Below are 20,828 nucleotides of genomic sequence, written 5' to 3'. Positions count from 1 at the left end.
ACAAATTCATTGGATGGATTAAACTCATTCGCTAATATTTTCATACACCAAATTGGGTTCAGTTGGATTCTCTCTTCTTTTTTTATACAACAATATTTGGGGGTGGGATAAATTGGACCTAGGACTTCGAATGCACGGGTAAATGCAGTGGGATTCTTTTTTCTTTATCCCTATCAGAAAACCTATCCTCTTTTAATATTTTTGACTTTGATTGTGTATTGTCTTAAAAATTAACTACACAGAAGTCTAAAATCACATATTTTTATGAAAGGGGTTTTGTGAACATGTTTGATATTTAGAAAGTGTTAGTGAAAATTTTGAAAATCTTAAGATTAGGCCAGTTGATCGGTGCATTAAGACCGTCTCTTTGCTCTTAAGTTATTAAATTAATTTAGAGTAATTTAGGTTATCGTTTGTATCAAAAAAATAAGGAAAAAAAACGAAATTCAGCAAGGCATCTGGACCATAATTAAAAAGGCGTGAAGTCTAACCCAAGTTGGAGGTATTTGTATTTCACGGCCCTTCTGAAAGAGAAGCCAACCAAAGAAGAAGGCCCATTTAAAAAACAATTGTCCAACTGTACAAGATACTTACCAATGAAGGGTGGGCAAAAGAAGAGAAGAGGGAAGGAAGGAAGACATGAACCCTCGAAAATCAGACAAGGGATTTTGGGTTTGGTGGTAAAGAGGGTGGGAGGCTTTTTGCTTCTTCTTCTTCACAGCAGCTCTCTCTCGTCTCTATGTCTCTGTCCGTACCCGCCTTCTTCCCTTTCCCTTCTTACTTTTTCCTGCTTCTTCGTATTCAATTCTAAAACAAACAAAATATTTAATATTTATCTTCTTTTTTTAATTTGATTTTTTCATTCGAAGAAAAAAAGGCGCTAGAGATTGGAGAGAGATATGCTATTGGGGTGGTGGTGGTGGAGGCGTTGTTCCGGACGGAGCAGCAGCAGCAGAACGGCGTCGTGCGATGGTCGTCGTCAACGTTGATGGGCTTGCAATTTCAATTGCAGATGAGTTGGCAGCCGAGTCTACTGAGTCACAAGCGCAAGACGGGCCCACCTCTAGGGTTAAGGAACCTCGGCAACTCTTGCTACCTCAACAGCGTCCTTCAGTGCCTCACCTACACCCCTCCTCTCGCCAATTTCTGCCTCCGCAACCAACACACCTCTCTCTGTAAGTTCCTTCTTCTTCTTCCCCTCTCTCTCTGATTGATTGTGTTTGAATTTGAATTCAATTCAATTCAATGTCGAATTCAATCTGTAGGTGACTCTTCGGATGCGGAGCGGAAGCGCGACTGTCCATTTTGCATTTTGGAGAAGCGAATAGTGCGCTCGCTCAGTCTGGATCTCAGTCTAGATGCGCCGCAGAAGATACAGAGCTGTCTCAGGATTTTCTCCGAACACTTTCGGTGCGGTCGCCAGGAAGACGCTCACGAGTTTCTCCGCTACGTGATCGATGCTTGCCACAACACCTGCCTTCGCCTCAAGAAGCTGCGGCGCACTGCCAGCTCTAATGGAAATGGCAACGTGGCCAATGGCATAGGCAATGGGACGACGACGACGTCGACTGTGGTGAAGGAGATATTCGGGGGAGCTTTGCAGAGCCAGGTGAAGTGTCTATCCTGTGGCACAGAATCCAATAAGGTTGATGAGATAATGGATATTAGTCTTGATGTTTTTCATAGTAATTCGGTTAAAGACGCCCTGCAAAGGTTCTTTCAGCCTGAGCTTTTGGATGGCCAGAACAAGTACAAATGCGAAAGGTATCATCTCTTTTTCTCTCTGGTTTTGTTGTTTGCTTAGTACTTCTCTTGTGTTTTGGCGTTTGATTGAGGTATTTATGCTTTCTTAGTTGTAACAAATTGGTGGCAGCAAGGAAGCAAATGTCTATTCTTCAAGCACCCAATGTTCTTGTTATCCAACTTAAGGTGAGTTTATCTTATTTCCCAATATTCTTTTGCTATTAGGTGCTTAATTTGCTCCATCCTTCCATTTTTTTGTGTTTATTTATTTATCTTGACAGTGTTATTTTTGTTTTCTGTTGGTAGAGATTTGAGGGTATATTTGGCGGGAAGATTGATAAATCTATTTCATTTGAGGATGTTTTGGTGCTCTCAAGCTTCATGTGCAAAGCAAGCCAGGTACAGTTGAGACCTTAAGTTGTGAATTTAATTAAGTTGCTTAATTGGATAGTGGGGCCTAGTTAGATGCCAAGTGAACGTATTGAGTATAACAATGGTTACCTTCAAAAAGTTTCTAGACTGCATTAGCAATCCTTATATCTTAAGGGTAAAGAGTCCAAATTCAGCCTGTGTTAAGCTGAACCCTTGACTAAATAACTATCAAGGAGAACGCTTTCTAGTTCTTTACAAATCATAAGATATATACACATATAGAAAATGCACATGTTACATATAGAATTCTACATGTGTACACTGTTGATAGTACTCAACCTATACTAAACCTGTGAAAAATACCTACCCAGTTCTTTTCAAATTATAAGATCTGTCATGATACCTCCCCACAAGGCAGGCCTAATTGAATTAGCAAAGGTTTTAAAGGAACCCTAACTTGGAAAGAAATTTAATTAAAAGATGTAGAACTGAAAGATAATAAAAAGCTAGTGATGTCTGGTACAGTAATTAGTTCCAACTTTTACGTGTTTGTGCTTTATAAGTTTTGCTTGAATTCAGTTGGCACTAAAAGCTTGTTGAAATCTATGTGATTCAGTTTCCAATGCTATGATGGGGTGTCATGTCAGTACTTTTCTTTCTTAGATGAAAACAAAGAGGTTAGTCCAGGGTGCCCTTAATCCAAAAGCGAATGCCATGGTAATCGATATTCAAGAGTCTCTTATAAAGAAAATAGTCGAGTTCGATCGATGTACCCCTGATGTTATACTTAAGAAGAGTTAACGCTGGCAGTTAATCACCTTCTTTAAAATAAAATAAAAAATAAAAAATTCTGAGTCAACCATTATAAACTAAGTAAGATATAGTAAAGGGGAACACAAAAACATGGTAAAAAATTTGCTACAGTTGCATGTACATTGTTTTATTTATTGTCTTGCTAAAGTGATCACAATATACTAATATAGTATGGATGGTGCTGCAATTTTAATTATTATATTTTCAATCTGCGTATCAAGCTTGAATATGGGAGTTGACTTGGTTGGAAAAGGAATCTCCAATTCATTATCTTGGTTGATTAAATAGGGAGCTACGTTTCAAAAAAGAAAAATGTAGTGCTAGAAACGGGAGTCAGAAAAGACTATATAAAGGGATTAAAAAATTTGAACAAGAGATATTTGACTAATTATTCACATAGTAGGATTAAGGCTGAGTTGAGTTGAGTTGTATATCCAACTTATCTGCTTCTCTCTGTGCAAACTTCTGCTTTTTCAGCTTCATGTTCTTTATTGTACTTTAACAAGGCTGTGACAGTGCATCACTGGAGAAATAAAATGCATTGTTTGTTGGATTCTAGTAAATGAATCGTCCTGATATGTGTTTTGTACTTTGTTTGGTAATTTACGATGCAGATGCATCATGGTCTTTGTATTTTTTTTTGCATATCAAATGCACGTTGGTTTGTTGTATATTCATTTGGAAATGTTATTACTTACTTTGGAGGTTCATTTCTTGTGTATCTCCTTTCCTGCACTTCAATATGAGGCAGTCCAGTTCTTGATATCTGATAAGAATGTTACTTTTCTCCAGATTCTTTCTTTAACTTCTTAGAAACATTGGTTTATGCTAATGCAGGCGTTTATTTGACTCCAGTCTCATGAGACTTCTGTTTGTTTTTACTTATTCCTTATATATTTGGGAGATGTTGCAGACAATTTCTTTCCTACTAGTAATGCTGTTGAATTTTTAACTGCAATGCAGGATCTGCGGCCTGAGTATAAGCTTTTTGGTACTATTGTGCATTCAGGCTTCTCACCAGAGTCTGGTCACTATTATGCATATATTAAGGTCTCTGTTCACCTATCACCTTCCCTGCAATCAGTAAATTTGGAACACATACATTATCAACTATATGCTAATCTTATTTTTTTCATAATCTACAGGATGCCATGGGTCGGTGGTATCGCTGCAATGATTCATTTGTCTCGCTTTCCACCTTGCAAGAGGTATTATCTGAAAAGGTTTACATCCTTTTCTTCTCTCGTACCAACCAAAGGCCAGCAGCTAGCACTGCTTCCAATGGGGTGAGTTCTCGTGATTGTAATGGCCGTGAAACATCTAAAAGCCCAAAGCCTTCTCTTCCACCGAAAGGAGCACAAATGAAACCTTATGAACAGTCTTCTTGGAAGGATATCTCAGCCATACCTAAGGTTGATAAAGCGCCTTCTAGCCCACGGATGAAGTTTAATATCAGTGGAAATTCTAGCTCCAAACGAGCTCCTGCAACTAATAATGGAAAAATTGCTTGCAAGAATCAATCCTTAGGATCAAACGGGGAAAGAGCTCCTGGAACTGATAATGGAAAAGTTGCTCACAAAAATCAATCCTTAGGTTCAAATGGGGAAAGACCTCGTGCAACTGATAATGGAAAAATTGCTTATAAGGATGAAGCATTTCGATCAGATGGGGAAAGAACTCCTGCTACTGATAATGGAAAAATTGCTCATAAGAATCTATCTTTAGGATCAAACGGGGAAAGAGCACCTGCAACTGATAATGGAAAAATTGCTTACGAGAATCAGTCCATAGGATTGAATGGAGATGTAAAGGACCCAGTTAGTTTGGAGAAACGTGAGAAAGCTAAGACATCTTTGATAAACAAGGATGGTTTACTTAGAGATAAAAAGTCTGATATTATTGGTGGTAACAGTAGCAAAGCTTCTTTGTTATCACGAGAAAATGGTGGTACTGGTTCAGTAAAAACTGAACTCTGTGAAGGTATTGGTACACGAGACAGGTTGACAGCAGGGGAAGTGCCTGATCACAGTGAATTGGATAATAGTGGTCTCCATGTTCACTCTGGGGTCTCTGGGCCCAAAAGAAAATCTCAGGATTCATGCATTTTGTTTGCACGTGATGACCAATCCCGGGCAGAAGTTGAAGGACTGAAGGAAATGTATGTGGCACGCTACAACATTCAATTGAAGAGAAATCTCACTCTCTAGCAAATTATCTTGATTAGGATCTGGTGTTGAAATGTGGCTTAAGATTTGTTTGTTATGAATTGCATAGTCTTCTGGATTAGTTATCTTAATGACCCCATATCTCCATTTCAGTCATACATCTGTCTTCCATATCCCCACATGTCCTCCCCTGCCCTGCCAAAAGAAAGTCTATTCCCCAAGTGATGAATTTTATGTTTGTTGTTTTAGGTTTAGAAGTATTGATATGAGTTCGTAGCCCATATACTTGAATTTTTCTAATGACTATGACATTCTTTGAATGATTCTGGCTACCTTGGTACTCTTTATTGATTGTTTCTTTTTTATGTGTACCCCTAATTTATTGTTTCTGCTTAATAACTTCGTTGGTCTCATATCATTTTCCCTCCTCTGTGACATCTGGACTTGCCCAGTTTGTTTTATATTGCAGATTTCAGGCTCATAGGTTTTCTTCCATGATGCATGCAATTAATTATTGTTTCTGTGTTTTCTTCTTTCCATGTTTCGGTTGCCTGTAAACTTGAGTTTTATTTTTTTTTTTATTTTTTATTTTTTTTATTTTTGTGTTTTTGGCGCAGACACCTGTAACACGAGTTTATTGTGTCAAAAAATAATTTTCATAATTTGCTTCATGCCAGTCTATAGTTTGTTTTCAATTTTTTTAGTTATATATTCTATTGGTTTTAACACTTTTTTAATGTTCATTAGTCTCAAGAAAGAAGCTTCTTCAGTTTTGCGATCATGTGGCTGGTCGGATAAAGTGCACAGTTTTATGCGTTCAAAGAAAAGGTTATGTGCACAGCAAGTTGGAACCGATCCGAACAGTGATGAAGTGAAGTAAGTATTATTTGTCCATTTTAACATTGGTATGTAGGAAACTTGTTGGTTCTTTAAACTTCATTGTATAAATTCTTTTCGAGGTTTTTGAGTTATACATATGGCCAGTCCATGATGTTTATGAACTGTAATAGAATTCGATTGGGTGGGTGTGTGTCTTTTATCCTGATGAAAGCTTCTCTCTAGACTTCTGCAGTTTAGCCTTCATAGTGCTGAATTTCATCAATTTAAAAAAGAAAAAATTAAATTAAATTAAATTATAGCTCTTTAATTGATTATATGTATGCTTCTTTAGTGAAAAATTCTCTGCAAGTATTCTCACTTTATCTAGCATTTGGCTTGCTGATTTGAGTGAGATTGTCGACAGTTAGTGACGTTTTGTGATTCTGCTTCTGTTACCCTTAGTTGATTGAATCCCTAGGAAAACATTCTCTCTTGAATTGTCCCCTTTTAACCATTTCATCCATCCATTGTTAGTTGATAATGTTTATCCTGAGAATCACTAATTAAGAGCAAAAAAGTCACTTCAATGTTGCTAATCATGGACACGCTCAATTTTACCACGCTAAATGCTTGGTGGAAGTAGGGAATATTTCTTTTTCCTGATTAAACTTCGGTTTCCCTCTCTCTACCCATAACATATTAGAACATTAGTGACATGTTAAATAAGCATGCATGAACGAGTCAGACACTGTTAGGAGATTACTTGGTTACCCACGACAATATTCATGTATCTAAGAGGCCTTTTACTTTTCCTATATAACTCTTGAGATATCCAGGTAAGTCTAACAAGGACGCACAGCACAACTTTTTTCAACATTTTTTTTGGGTAAATTAACTTCTTGCAATGATTTATATTTTGCTTTACCCAGTTATTGAGTTGAATTCGTTACTTTCTGAATTTTAATACTGTTTATTTAGTCCTTTAATTATCTGTGTTTTATATTCTCAATTGCATTTACTTGTATTAATTGGTCGGGACATAACATAGTTGGTAATTGATCTGGTATTTAAATTGTGTTAGTACTTGCATTAATCTGAAACATCCATCTGTCTATACTTATGCATTGCAGGAAGTTGTTGATCGTGGATTCCAAATCAGCTTTTCTTTCACAAATACCCGAGTCTTTGAGAGCGGACTTGGTCAACCGTATTCGATCATTTAGCCAAAAATAGTGACATTAATTTGGTGCTTTGTCAACTCCGAACACGGTATGTGAAAGGAACCTTTTACTATCAAGATGTTTGAATGAGAAATAGGCTGGTTGCATGACAGCCTTTTATTGAATAATTTCTTTGATAAACATTTGCAGTGTTAGCTGGCGGGAATTGGTGTGTGAATTGTATAAATCCTGTTGTGGTGTTGAAGATATCACCCGAGCAAGGAGAGGATTGTGATATAAACTGAGCTCTTCTTCGGCAAGTGCTGGTGTCAGCGGTCGTGGTTTGCCAACAGCGATATACTTTTGTAGGTGCATCTTGTCAAGTTAAGATGAAAGTGGTGATTCAAATCTTGCCGAAATTTTTTCTTCCTTTGAGGCTGTGTAGTTGGTTTTGGGCAGAGAACAAAGTCAAGAATTCTATTCATTATGTACGATATCCTTTTGGCAGTATAGTCAGTATTTAGCCCTCATTGTTATGGATCATCACTGTTTTCTTCTTCAAAATGTGATCCGGTAGTTAGAGAGACATGGATAATTGAGTTCAACCATCTAAAATAGTTAACCTTTTCTGTTCACGTTTTTTTAATGACTTTGTTGGTGGTTTCTTTACTTTATTATTACTTGGAACAAGTTATTTGTCGGTGTACGCTGCACTGGAAATTTGTCTTCATCGGACCATAACAAGTTTACCTTTCGATTGCAATGTTTATTTATTTTATTTCTTTAAGAGTTAAAAAAAATAGAAATAAAGTAATTTTAAGATTTTTTAATTATTAGTTTAATTTTAGTATTCCCTTCAATTATATGTGTTAAACAGGTTTTTAAAAATTCAAATTTTGATAGCAAGACGCTTGTAGTTCACGTGGTTGAAAGCATTTACCTTTGCACTTGAAGTCGTAGGTTCCAGTTCACGTGGTTGAAAGCATTTACCTTTGCACTTGAAGTCGTAGGTTCCATATTGTATTCGAGTCCAACTAAGATTGCTTGTATAATAAATTAAAAAACAAATTGCTTGTATAATAAATAAATAAAAAACAAATTCGATTGGGATAAGATGGTAAAACATTCCGATTCTCTTTTTGTGGGGCCGGACTTATGTGAATTATGTGTCGTCGGCTCTGGAAAATACTAGCTATGCCTATGTGGTTCTTACGCAAGCAGTGATAAGACAGGGGAAGAGCCTAGACAAACCAACCCAAAGAAAATTCTACAACTCTCTCTACCCATGCCATGTATAAATAAACTCACTCTTGCTTTGGCTTTGTTGCACAGATAGCATTGAAAGAGAAGTACCAAAAGGCAAGCAGAGACTCTCAAGAGGTAGCTAGCAATGGCAGACGAAGTGGTTTTATTGGATTTCTGGCCAAGCCCATTTGGGATGAGAGTGAGGATCGCCTTGGAGGAGAAGGGCATCGACTATGAACCCAGGGAAGAAGATTTGAGCAACAAGAGCCCTCTGCTTCTCAAGATGAACCCGGTTCACAAGCAAATCCCAGTCTTGATCCACAAGGGAAGACCCGTATGCGAATCCCTCATCATTGTTCAATACATTGATGAGGTTTGGAGTCACCAAGCTCCTCTGCTTCCTTCTGATCCTTATCATAGAGCCCATGCCAGGTTCTGGGCTGATTATGTTGACAAGAAGGTCTGTCAATTTCCATCCCTTACGTAATTTAAACTTTTAAACTATGTTTTCAAGCTGGTTTTTTTTTTTCTGTTGCAGATTTATTCTACAGGAAAGTTGGTGTGGGGAACAAGAGGTGAAATCCAAGAAGCAGCAAAGAAGGAACTGATAGAGTGCTTCAAGCTGTTGGAAAATGAGTTGGGAGACAAGACCTACTTTGGGGGTGAGAGCTTTGGCATTGTTGACGTGGCACTTATCCCTTTCTATAGCTGGTTCTATGCGCTAGAGACCTGTGGAAACCTGTGCATGGTGAAGGAGTGTCCAAGGCTTGTGACTTGGGCTAAGAGGTGCATGCAGAGGGAGAGTGTGTCCAAGTCTCTGCCTGATCAGTACAAAATGTATGACTTCCTTTTGGAGCTTAGGAAAAAGTTTGAGATTCATAGCTAAGAGAGTATATATATATATATATATCTAGGAATAAATGTATGATCTTCATGTTACAACTTACAATTTCCTGTCCCTAGTTTTCTAAATAAAATGAACTATTTTCTATTTTGCTTTTAAGAACTATATGAATTACAGTAAGCAAGTAAACTTAACCATCAGTTCAGAATTTTGTCTAAGGTTATATGAAGAATGAAATAATTAGCCAAATGCCAAAAATATTACATAATTAAAGAAGTCATTATAATAATAATAATAATAAAATCCGATATCTAGCACTCAAGTGTGGCCAAAAACAATCTTATTATCTAAGAATGAAAACTTAACTACCTGTTACATCTGATGCCGTCTAGTCTGCGGCCAACGGATGCTCCAAAAGTCCCCATCTTCACCAAAATATTGCCTTAGCATTCCCCTCAGAAACCCTAAACCTAATCATCTTCATGACTAAATATCCATTAAAAAAATACTGCCTTACCGTGTCCCTCATAAACCCTACAACATGTCGTCGCATGGGCTTATTCTGGGATTTGTCGTCGCATGGGCTTATTCTGGGATTGTATTTAAACGTCTGCCTCATCATGTTACGGTAATCCCTATATCTTCTTCATGACCATGTTGCTCTGAAGCTGTCCCCTTAACCACGTCGGTGGTCTGAGCTTCCTCTTGTATGGGCATGGCGGACCTGCAAAGCGGGCAGGAGGCACGCTTGAGCAGCCACGTTTCGAGACAAGGCTAGTGAAACCTGTGCTTGCAAGGCATCTCCATGGCCTCAGCACCCACCTTCAGGTCTTTCAAATAGATACAGCACTCCTTCCCTTCCTCCGTCACTGTCACATTTGGAATGGCTTAATTCATGAAGGACACTGCCCTCACCTCGCAATAAGATATAGAAAATATATACCAAGAGATATTTGAGAGTAAGTGAGAAATTGGAAGGAAATTGAACTTTGTACCTATAATCCAAACTTATTACTTGCCTTCTTGTTCAGTAATTTTTTTTATTTTATACAAACGATATTTGTTGGGGAGGGAGATTCGAATTTGAATGCAAAATGAAAAGCATATATGCTCTAGCCAATTTAGCTAGTTCATAATTTTTTTTATCAACTAAGATAGTGACATACTTTAACCTGAAGCCATTTAGTTTTCGACTCCAATTTGAAAGGTTAAAAACCTAATAAGAACATCTCCAATACAACATATAGATTTAGAGATGTAAATTCATTTTTACATTCTATTTACATCTCCGAGAGATATAAATGTGATTTTTGCTTCAACCGAATGTAAAATTGTAGATGTGAATTTGGCTTTTTATCCGTTCCATTGAATCTAATAAGACCGTTGCAACCAATTGAAAAAACTCCTAACTTTTTATCGTTGGATTTCAAACCGAAAACATTTGGACCCATCTTTGTACGAGGGGACCAAGGCCCAAAAAGAGATCAAGGCTAGGAAGGGCCTTGCTAACTCCAATAAGGCTCAAATCTTGAAACCCCAAATCCAGCTAGCCTGTAGCGGCAAAGTTTCTCTCTGCCTATTTTTACCACTCCACATTCCGCCTCTACCCTTTTGTCTTCGTGTTACTCTTCAGTTCTGTAGAACAAGCTACAGTCCCCAACTTCGATCCTAGAGAACCCAAAAGGGCTCACCATCTCCTTCTCTCTCTCTCTCTCTCTCTCTCTCTCTCTCTCTCTCTCTCCCTCCCTCTCATCTCGTGCATAAAAATGGTAACTTTTGTTCCCAGTTTCTTCTACAGGAACTTTTTCATAATGGGTTTTCCCCCATATTTTCCATTTGTATTTTCTTGCAGATTTTCTTTGAATTTTCCCTGCAACCCATAATTTCAACTGGGTTTTTTTGGTTCGTGCGTGCGTGCAGTTGTTCTTCTCGTATTTCAAGGAGTTGGTGGGCAGAGAAGTGACAGTGGAGCTGAAGAATGATCTTGCAATCAGAGGAACACTGCACTCCGTGGATCAGTACCTCAACATAAAGCTAGAGAACACAAGGGTCGTCGACCAAGAGAAGTACCCGCACATGGTATCTATCGTCTCTGTCTTAAATTTTGACTCTTCTGTGTACATGTGTGTGCCTGTGTGTTGTATACTTGGTTTCTAGGGTTTAGTATTTTGAGGGGATAATCCTTTGTGATAAAAAGTTAGGGTTTTGGGTAATAATAGCTCTTTTTTAAATAAATAATAAAAATCTTGGTCTGTTTTCTGTGGTTTCGTTTTGACAATTTGCCCATCTTTTTAGTTTAGAGAATTCATCATAATTAACTCAGTTCTAATAGCAGATGAATAACAGTAATTATAGTGATAGGCCATTTCCTTGGATATGTGCAGAATATTTATTGATGGGTGCGAAAGGCTAGGCGGGGCATTTTGGTTCATTATGTGATGTTAGTTAATTGGATTATAAAGCAAAGATAGAGAAAAGGGATGAGTTGAATGTGGAGAAGTATGATTCATAGAATACGTATGAAGTGGAAGGGAAGGTTATGAAAGACCACTGTAAGGCATTATGGAACACTATTCAATAAGCTAGATAGGACAAAAAAAATGAAGATAAAATGAGAGATAGTCATCTGACGTGGTTTTGTTTTGTTAACTGTTTGAAGGTTACTAAAACTTAGTTTACTCGAGTCAACGCCGCAAGAAAGGGTAACAGTACACCTAAAAGGGCATGGATATCATAGAACCAATGATAAATTTATAGTTTTAGAGATTTTATGGAGAATATGATAATAAATAGTTCTTAGTAGAAGATGAAAATTGATGTTGAGGACCCCCAAGCTCAAACCAGTTCCTGGAAAGAAGCATATATTTTGTTTTTCCAATAAAGGCTTGTTTGAGTTGAAAAAGGCTTTCTTCTTCTAAAAAAATTTGAAAAAGACTTTCCCAGTTCTCTGCATCATCATAAAGAAGGAAAAATGAAGCCAGGTTTAACCACCCACTGGCATGTGTGTTTGTGTAATAAGAAAGGTGCAGGGCCCTTGATCTTCCTCTACAAGAGAACTCTGTTAAATTTATCTCTCTCTCTCTCTCTCTCTCTCTCTCTCTCTCTCTCTCTCTCTCTCTCTCTCTCTCTCTTATTATTGCCTGCTGAAAGAGGCAAAATCAAGTTCTCAAGTCTGACCTGCTTACTAACAAGCATATTGTAGCTTAGTTATATTGTTAGGGTTTCTTTCACAAATTTCAACTTGCACTGAAGAAATCCTGTCATAAAACTGAACTTAAGTCATGGGAAAGAATCTTTAAGGTGAATGGAGAAATAAGTTTTTCTTCCTCGTTCATCCAAAATGCTATCCTTTTAGATCCACTCTGAAAGAATCATATGCGGAGGAAGTCTTGAAAAAAAAAAGCTTGGAACCACTGCATGGGGGTGTTCTTTTGACTCGTCCAATTGTAATGGGAAGACCTGAATATTTCGTGTGAGCTGGAATGGCTGCTTCCACCACTTATATTGATGATTCCAAATTAACACATGTTTACTTCCAGTGAATAGTGACAAAATTTGCTAATCAAATTTGATTTGTGTTTTGATAGGATTATGCTGGCACTGAGTAGCTTGAAAGGATTAAATGTATTTGAAATTAATGTGTTGTAATCTAGTTTTGGGGTTTTCGCTTCTATTACTTTAAAACTATGCAGACCATATACTTATTATTGATTTGAATTTGACATGTAAGTGAGCTTTATATTTTATGGATTTTGTGATATGAATGCTCACCGTGAGTCTTGTGATGGAAAGATCACCTGTGTCAACTCTGTATGATAGAGACTGCCTTACAACTGGTACCAATCTAAATTGAATTCCAGGGGTTTTTTTTGGGGGGTGGGGGGTGTTGTTGGGTAAAATTCCTCAAAGCACGGGTCATCAGGTCTCATGACCAACAATTATTTGCTTGGTTTTTCACCTTTTATATGTTCTCATACTCTTGTGTATGCTTTACCCCTGTTATGCATAAAGAACTCATTATAGAAATTGAAATTGAACTTACTCTTTAATATCATGTTAGCCTTCCAATTTGACAACCACACGATAATGTATTTTTGCAGTTGTCAGTGAGGAACTGTTTTATTAGGGGATCAGTCGTGAGATATGTGCAACTACCCCCAGAGGGAGTGGACGTTGAACTGCTGCATGATGCCACCAGAAGGGAAGCTCGTGGTGGCTGAAGAAGGGGGCTATTTGAGCACTGAAATGTTGTGTAATTGTTTTTGCTATGTCTAGTCTTTTCCCAGTTCATGAAGACGTCTCCAATTAGATCCCAGTGCAGCCCTATGATCACTATGGAACATTTTGAGCCAGTGCCAAGTAGTTTTTATATTTTGTTTAATCATATATAGTGCACATTTTAGTTAACATCCTTGAAAATGGGGACAGCCAGGATGATCTATGTGATGCACCCCTCTTATCCTAACGCATTTGTACTTTTATTTCCCGAGTTTGTAACAGAGTAATTGATTATTATGTTTTGTTTTTTGTTTTTTTCTTCTTCATGGTCGATGTATGGAGCCGGTAAAATTAAATTTGTTGAGATACAAAGCACAAAGGTGAAGAAAATAGAACAACAAACCAACCCAATTGCGCTCGCTTGCAAGATGATTGTTTGCTTGTTGATACCCCGAGGGGAAGAACAAACTAGGTGAAAACAACATAATGCAGCAGGTCGGCTCTTCCTGCAATGAGCAATGATCTAAATTTCATTTCTCTTTATTATCTTTGTAATTATTTGAAATATTTGACTGTCATAAGGTCATTGTCAGCTGTTTAGCATGTCTAACCTCTCTTTGCTGATAACATTTTTGCTCACCATCCTTAATTGGTGGTGAGCAATACCACTAGCATGTAGGTAAATAATACTGATCAAACGTTAATCAAAACAGTGGTAATGCTCACCTTCAATTAAGGGTGGTGAGCAAAAATGTTTCTGTCTAAATTCTTGTAGCATGTAGGTAAATCACATTGATCAAATGTTAATCAACGCAGTGGTAATACTCACCTTCAAATTAAGGGTGGTGAGCAAAAATGTTAAGAGGATGACATTATTCGTCATGAGGACGATTTGTAAATTGATGATCTACTAATGTTTTAACAATATTTATGGTCTCAATAGTTATTAGTCTTGCATTTTGAAAAATAGTTGAAACTAATCTAACAATCAAAACAAAATATATCAAAGATTACGCTAACCAGAAACCCTAGCTATTTTGAAGAACATATGATATGCTGTGATGTTTTTCAATAAATAGTATAGCCGCGTAGCTATATATATAGTATAGTCACGGATTTACTGGGTCTTTTTCTTTAAATTTTTTTATAAATAGTATAGCCATGCGGTTTTTTTTTTAACAAATAGTATATCTATTTGGGATTTTTTATATATATATAAAAAGAGTATAGCCGTTCGGCTTTACGGGGGTCTTTTTTTATTTTATTTTATTTTTTTTATAAAGAGTACTCTTTACATAGATACTATGATCTATTTTTAAAAAAATTATTTTCCCCCATTTTTTGTTTATCGATAGTTTAGAGCATTATTCATTACTATTAGGCCATTACCCGAGTCTCTATTGTCCCATTTTGAGTTTTTACTTTTCTAGAGTTATAACCCGTATAAAGAATTTAGCATTTTTCACGTTTAATACTCGTATTGTACACGTACATATATATTTTTCATGTTTAATACACTTGATTTTTTTATAAAATTTTCAATAATACACACAAAATTCACGTATTATACATATAATTTTAGCATACTATTGAATAAAGCTAATATATATTTAACAATTTAAATCCATAAAGTATATATGTTGAAGCTAACAAATTAATATCTATATTGTATAAACTAATGCTAATAGAAGTGTCCTTTTTTCAAAATTGCTTTTTAATAAATAGTATAGCCGCGCGGCTATTATAAAAATGATCTAGCCGCGCGGCTGTACTATTTTGACACGTAGTTGGGCGCTAGAGCTACACGGGTTCTCTTTTTTTTTTTTTTTTTGGTCACAAATAGTATAGCTGCACGACTATAATCGGGATTGGAAAAAAACATATAGCCGTGGGGTAATTTTTTTTTTTTTTGCTATATTCTTTACATAGATACTATGGTCTTTTAAAAAAAAAATAAAAATTCCCCGATTTTTTGTTTATTGATAGTTTAGAGTATTATCAATTACTATTAAGCCATTATCCGAGTCGTTATTGTCTCCTTTTGAGTTTTTACTTTTCAGAGTTATTATTTGTATAAAGAATTTAGTATTTTCACATTTAATACTCGTATTGTACATATTCGTACATATTTTTCATGTTTAATACACTTGATTTCTTACAAAATTTTCAATAATACACACAAAATTCACGTATTATACACATTTTTGTATACTATTGAATAAAACTAATATATATTTTAAAACTTAAATTAATAAAGTATATATATCGAAATTAACAAATTAATATTTAAAAAATATAAACTAATGCCAATAGAAGGGTCCTTTTTAATTTTTTTTTAAAAATAAATAGTATAACCATATAATGGAAGATTTTGTTTAGGGTGCCTAAGGATTGTGTTGGGCTTTATGGGGTTGTGTTGTGCTACTTTTTGAACAAAAAAACACAGCAACTCATCAACTGTGGAACAGCAGGTGCACAACAGCCAGCACCAGCCATTTATTGTTCTCATGATGCTGTCATGAAAATATGTTCACATATTGGCCAGATGAGCCCATTTCTTCACCCTCGAAGCGGACACTAGTCCGGCCCATTTTACTGAACCCAAACCGCCGCCCATTTCCCCTCCGTTGTTTTGGTTCTTCTTGTTCTTCAGACGGTCTCACTCTCAAGCCTCACCAGAGTCAGTCAGTCTGTCACTCACTCTTGCAGTTTCGGAAATTCCCACCAAAGAGGACTAGAAGGTATTCTTCAATTTTTAACCTTTTTTTTTATGGGTTTAGGTTTAGGATTAATTTATAGCTTCTTGTTTAGGGTTTAGGGTGTACTTCCCATGTAAGCTTTTTGTTGAGTTGTTCTGTTGTGGTATTTGCTGCATTGCTGACTAGCTGGTTCGGTTTTCTTTTATTAAGAAGCTTTAAGACTGAATGAGAATTATCTAGTTGTGTTGAGATAAATTTTGTACAATTATCTGCTTGAGTTTCTGGTTAGTTTATAGAAATTATCTTGGTTGTGTTGCAGTTGCAGGAGTGAATGATTTTTCAGTTAATTTTCGCGTAGGTTGCTGTAAGAGCTGTTGGTTTGTGTTGCTGCTTTGCGCTTGTTATAAGACAGATTTTGTTGCTGGTGTTTTCTAGTAGCAGTTATTTGGTTGTGTTGTAGGCTTGTAGCTGTAATACTGAAAATCTGAAAATTTTATTATTATTTATTTCTAGCTGTGAGAGAACTAAATATTTGCTGTCTGAAAAAACATTATCTGGGTGTTATTTTTGTGGCATCAAGAGAACTGAAAGTCTGAAAATGTTCTCCATAGTAATTTGTTCAGACCAAATTTAGTCAATGATGATAGAAAGAATATGCTTGTTTTGGAGATTTGCTCATTTCATATTTTAATCCTGCCTTGCCCCTGATTCCAGACACTAGGAGCAAAGACAACCGGACTAGTAGTATGGAGGAAATAGAAACATTGTGGAAAGAAGTTAGGGAGCTAAGTCTAGGGGATTCGGGCAGAGTGGATCATTTGGAGTGCCCACCCACCCCACTCCAATTCCTGAGAGACTTTGTTTGCCAAAACAAGCCCTGCATCATATCCAATGCCACCCTCCATTGGCCAGCTCTCTCCTCTTGGACCCATGATTCTTACCTCACTGGAGCTCTCTCCTCTGCTGACTTCTCCCTTCACCTCACCCCACATGGCCAAGCCGATGCCCTCGTCCCCTTGGATGGTTCCCTCTGCTTCTCCTCCGCTCATGTGCAGCGCATGCCCTTCCCTGAAGCTCTCAACCTCATTACCAACAATGAGTCCCCATCGAAACTGGTGGCCTATGCACAGCAGCAGAACAATTGCTTTCTGTCGGAGTATTCTGCTTTAGCTGCAGATTGCGACCCCCATATCCCATGGGCCAGTGAGGCCCTTGGCTGCCTCCCCGATGCAGTCAACATGTGGATTGGCAACCATCTGTCGACAACATCATTTCATAAGGACCACTATGAAAATCTCTACGCTGTGGTGACGGGCCAGAAGCATTTCCTGCTCCTTCCTCCCACTGATGTGCATCGTATGTACATCCGCATGTACCCAGCTGCCCAATATTCATATTCTCATGACACCGGAGAGTTCAAATTGGAACTTGAGAAGCCAGATAGATACGTGCCATGGTGCAGTGTCGATCCTTACCCTTCTCCTGAGGACAGAGATAAGCAGCTCTCCAACTTTCCTTTGTATTTTGATGGTCCTAAGCCTTTTCGCTGTACTCTCAACCCTGGAGATATTCTATACTTGTAAATTTCTGCCTTCCTTTTCCTGTTCTTTATTCTTTTGACTTTTTGGGTTTCTAAATCTCAATAGACTTCAGCCACTTCCAATTTTGTTGCAAATATGGGAATCCTAATTGCTTCCATTGATACCTGGCCCTTTCCACAGACTAAGGATGTTTGCTTTGGATTGGTAAACAACATATGAAATATGAAAAGAATTGACAGATCAAGATGCGCATATTGTTTTTGTTACTTTGACACTTCTATGATATGGAACTTTATGCGTAAGCCACACATTATTTTTCAAATCTTGATATGTTAGAATTAATGCAGGCCAAGTATGTGGTTTCATCACGTTAGACAAAGTCCAGATAGCAGAGGACGCACTATTGCTGTGAACTACTGTAAGGGATCAAGAACTTAATACTTTTCTCACTTTTTATTTTCAGCTTTGTATATGGTTAGATACTGAGGTTCCATTATGTATGGCAGGGTATGATATGCAGTTTGATATCAAGTATGCTTACTTCAACTTCTTGCAATCAATTCATTGCCTATCAATTAAAACTCCAACACTACCCGTGACAATGCATGAGGATTCAGATTCTGATGCATAGGCATGTACTCTAAGGGATGAATTGGTTGCTGGTTGATCTATATCACATTTAGTAGGGACCAGTGAAGGATCACTCTTAAGGGATGAATATTAGAAGGATCACCCTATCATTAGTCTGGGTATTAGATTCATCATTTGAGGACTTCTCAGACTGGGAAACCAAAGAAAATCTCTGAAAGAAAACAATGCAGCATCCTTGAGGTAGGGAAATTAAATAAATATCAGTCAATGGAACCTGTTGCTACCGCATTCATCCAATTATTTTAAAAGAGATAAGTCATAAGATTTGTTTTAATTTTTATTTTTATTTTACGGTTAGATTGGGCACCCCTTTATTACTTTCTGTAGATTTAACCCATGAAGATCACCCGCATATTATAAATTTTGACATTTATTTTCCTGAGATTATGCTGGGAACTTCTATATTAACATCAGCTATGCAAGATTATTTGTGTTGACGTTCAAAACGAAATGTGTTTGTAATTAGGATGTTATGATATACTTTAGGGTTTATGAGTGATTTTGCATATATTACTCTTTATTTATGTTTGTATTAAAGTTTTTCAGATCAAATACTAATTATTATTTAAGTTACATGTGAGTCAGTTTAATATGTCCTTGGCTTTTAAATGTATACTTACCATGAATATAGTTTCACCAGTTGATTAATCATTGGTGAGCAATCTAGAAATCTAATGATGGAAGGATCATCTATTTAACTCTTATTGGTGGAGATTGACTTCTCACTGTTAGTTTGTGGATTAGTTAATCAATCATTGACATTGGATCAAATTTCAGTGTTTATAGTTTCTTTTGGGTGGGGGTGTAATTTTTCTAAAAACATGAGTCATTAAGTTTCATGACTTCGACTCTGATTTTCTTGGTTTCATATAACCTTTTGTTCTCATACTAGGGTGTTTGTTTTGTTAGTCCATTGTTGATCTTATATCCATTGGTTGTGTTCTGGAGATGTCGGGCCCTGTCATGCTTAATAAACAGCTTGTGCATATTGACAATACGCAGTGATTATTTTTGCAGCTTTCGGTGAGGAACTGTTTTATTAGGGGATCAGTTGTGAGATATGCTCAACTACCCCCGAGAGGGAATCTGATGTTGAACTGCTGCCCGTTGTCACCACAAGGGGAGCTCGGGGTGACTAAAAGTTTAGACACTAGTGAAAGAAAGGACTGTTTCAGCACTCAGACATTGTTCAATCGTGCATAGTGCAGGCACTATGATAACTGTGAAACATCTTGACCAAGTGCAAAGTAGTTAAGGTGATTTGCTGGTACATTGTATAGTATTTTTTAGGGAGATTCACTATTATACCCAATATGGGGGCCCAAATTATAAAAATACCCTATATAAAATGGACTTTAGAAACACACCCAAAGCCCATTTACAACATAACAAAAAAGCTTTTAACTTCTTATAAATTACAAAACTGCCATCAATTTCTTAAAACAAGCCCAACCCCAAAATCTCATAAAAATACCCAAAGCACTCAATAGGGCATCAAAGTAATTTAATAATCAATATTAAATTCAATAAGGCTAGCTATCATTTTTTGGGTTTTTTTTTGGGTTTGTTTATAGGAATTCAATTGTGTAGGGTTTATTTATAATATTAGTGCTAGAAATGGATATATCACTAAATATCTCTATTTTTTATTTGCAGGATGTCGTGTACCATTGATTCTGTTGCTCCTTCCTAATGTTGAGCTATTTTGGCTGTAGAGCCATTAGATTAAATCTAATGGCTCTTTATTTTGCTTTATTCAATGAAACAAAAAATTACAGCAGTCACAATATCCTCTCCTCGGAAGCTAAAAAAAATTTCCATGAGAAACAGTGAAAAATGCAAAACAACATAATGCAGTAGGTGAACAGTTGTTCCTCCCTGAAAATGAGCAATGACTTAAATTTCAAGGCTCTTTATTCTTCTAAATCTCGGCGAAAATTATGAAAATGGTGGTTGCGAGCTGCTTAGCAAGATTGACCAGCTCTGTAATCCTGGGTGAGATGGCAGGAAGATGATTTGTAGATTGGGGACCGCAGGGTTTGATCAACCCCAAAATCATATTCTTCCTCCATAATTGTATCCAACATTTTTGTCAATGGGCGTTTGCTCATTCTCACTGAGATGAACTGTGATACAGCAACTTCTGTATTCACTCTCTCTGTTTGGAACTTAACCATTCCTTCCATTGCTAGAAAAAGTGAAAATTGGGAAGCTAGAGAAAAAGAACCTTGAGCAGAAAAGCATGGAAGATTGGAAGAAGAAGATGCAGAGCTTGACACTGTACGATAATGAACACCATTCTGTAGATTTATATAGGGCTTTCTCGGATTGGAATTTGCTGTAGCTTTCGTATGGTCGGCAAGCATGTGAACTTGCCTACGTATAGCTATTGTCATGCATTTAGCCATATACTTTAATGAAACGTTGATGCCTAGATATAAAGACATTCAACGTCTTTTCCCACCATTAATATTCCAAATGTTCTTATCATATCTTAAAAAGTGAGCACTGTTAAAAACCACAGACGTGAATTCGGTCAGCTAATTAAGACAATGTGG

General features: G+C 36.9%; 4 protein-coding genes across 5 annotated transcripts; all 4 read left to right on the top strand.

The window, feature by feature from the left end:
• The first annotated feature begins 614 nt into the window (after positions 1-614).
• LOC117623902 (ubiquitin carboxyl-terminal hydrolase 25) lies at positions 615-7,766 on the top strand. 2 transcript variants are annotated; one of them, XM_034354925.1, is made up of 10 exons: positions 620-747; positions 870-1,175; positions 1,266-1,764; positions 1,854-1,929; positions 2,050-2,142; positions 3,892-3,978; positions 4,074-5,086; positions 5,841-5,969; positions 7,043-7,181; positions 7,283-7,766. In XM_034354925.1, exons 2-9 carry the CDS (start codon positions 989-991, stop codon positions 7,143-7,145), a joined length of 2,187 nt encoding a protein of 728 aa, XP_034210816.1. In that variant the 5' UTR covers positions 620-747; positions 870-988; the 3' UTR covers positions 7,146-7,181; positions 7,283-7,766. The 2 variants fall into 2 exon arrangements, with proteins under 2 accessions (XP_034210815.1, XP_034210816.1); XM_034354924.1 differs by having other exon boundaries at positions 615-1,175.
• Positions 7,767-7,911: 145 nt separating this feature from the next.
• On the top strand, positions 7,912-9,242 carry LOC117623903 (probable glutathione S-transferase parC). Its single transcript, XM_034354926.1, has 3 exons — positions 7,912-8,032; positions 8,083-8,777; positions 8,856-9,242. Exons 2-3 carry the CDS (start codon positions 8,463-8,465, stop codon positions 9,201-9,203), a joined length of 663 nt encoding a protein of 220 aa, XP_034210817.1. The 5' UTR covers positions 7,912-8,032; positions 8,083-8,462; the 3' UTR covers positions 9,204-9,242.
• A 1,471-nt stretch (positions 9,243-10,713) lies between these two features.
• LOC117626636 (sm-like protein LSM2) lies at positions 10,714-13,693 on the top strand. The gene is made up of 4 exons (XM_034358416.1): positions 10,714-10,873; positions 10,904-10,930; positions 11,082-11,240; positions 13,262-13,693. The coding sequence occupies exons 2-4, from the start codon at positions 10,928-10,930 to the stop codon at positions 13,379-13,381; spliced, it is 282 nt and encodes a 93-aa protein (XP_034214307.1). The 5' UTR covers positions 10,714-10,873; positions 10,904-10,927; the 3' UTR covers positions 13,382-13,693.
• A 2,244-nt stretch (positions 13,694-15,937) lies between these two features.
• On the top strand, positions 15,938-19,550 carry LOC117626690 (bifunctional peptidase and (3S)-lysyl hydroxylase JMJD7). The gene is made up of 5 exons (XM_034358499.1): positions 15,938-16,120; positions 16,793-17,657; positions 17,967-18,037; positions 18,126-18,450; positions 19,288-19,550. Exons 2-4 carry the CDS (start codon positions 16,825-16,827, stop codon positions 18,248-18,250), a joined length of 1,029 nt encoding a protein of 342 aa, XP_034214390.1. The 5' UTR covers positions 15,938-16,120; positions 16,793-16,824; the 3' UTR covers positions 18,251-18,450; positions 19,288-19,550.
• The last annotated feature ends 1,278 nt before the right edge of the window (positions 19,551-20,828 follow it).

Source organism: Prunus dulcis, chromosome 4, assembly GCF_902201215.1.
Source record: "Prunus dulcis chromosome 4, ALMONDv2, whole genome shotgun sequence".
NCBI classification, from domain to species: Eukaryota; Viridiplantae; Streptophyta; class Magnoliopsida; order Rosales; family Rosaceae; genus Prunus; species Prunus dulcis.
This window is presented reverse-complemented; position numbering and strand designations above follow the sequence as displayed.

What these genes read in the sequence shown, in the direction of transcription:
- LOC117623903 (XM_034354926.1), top strand. Translation starts at nt 8,463, where the DNA reads ATGGCAGACGAAGTGGTTTTATTGGATTTCTGGCCAAGCCCATTTGGG. An exon ending in CTGATTATGTTGACAAGAAG is followed by an intron (nt 8,778 to 8,855) that starts GTCTGTCAATTT and finishes TTTCTGTTGCAG; the next exon opens with ATTTATTCTACAGGAAAGTT.
- LOC117623902 (XM_034354924.1), top strand. Translation starts at nt 989, where the DNA reads ATGGGCTTGCAATTTCAATTGCAGATGAGTTGGCAGCCGAGTCTACTG. An exon ending in TTCTTGTTATCCAACTTAAG is followed by an intron (nt 1,930 to 2,049) that starts GTGAGTTTATCT and finishes TTCTGTTGGTAG; the next exon opens with AGATTTGAGGGTATATTTGG. An exon ending in ACTATTATGCATATATTAAG is followed by an intron (nt 3,979 to 4,073) that starts GTCTCTGTTCAC and finishes CATAATCTACAG; the next exon opens with GATGCCATGGGTCGGTGGTA.
- LOC117626690 (XM_034358499.1), top strand. Translation starts at nt 16,825, where the DNA reads ATGGAGGAAATAGAAACATTGTGGAAAGAAGTTAGGGAGCTAAGTCTA. An exon ending in CCTGGAGATATTCTATACTT is followed by an intron (nt 17,658 to 17,966) that starts GTAAATTTCTGC and finishes GAATTAATGCAG; the next exon opens with GCCAAGTATGTGGTTTCATC. An exon ending in CACTATTGCTGTGAACTACT is followed by an intron (nt 18,038 to 18,125) that starts GTAAGGGATCAA and finishes TATGTATGGCAG; the next exon opens with GGTATGATATGCAGTTTGAT.
- LOC117626636 (XM_034358416.1), top strand. An exon ending in AAGAGAAGTACCCGCACATG is followed by an intron (nt 11,241 to 13,261) that starts GTATCTATCGTC and finishes GTATTTTTGCAG; the next exon opens with TTGTCAGTGAGGAACTGTTT.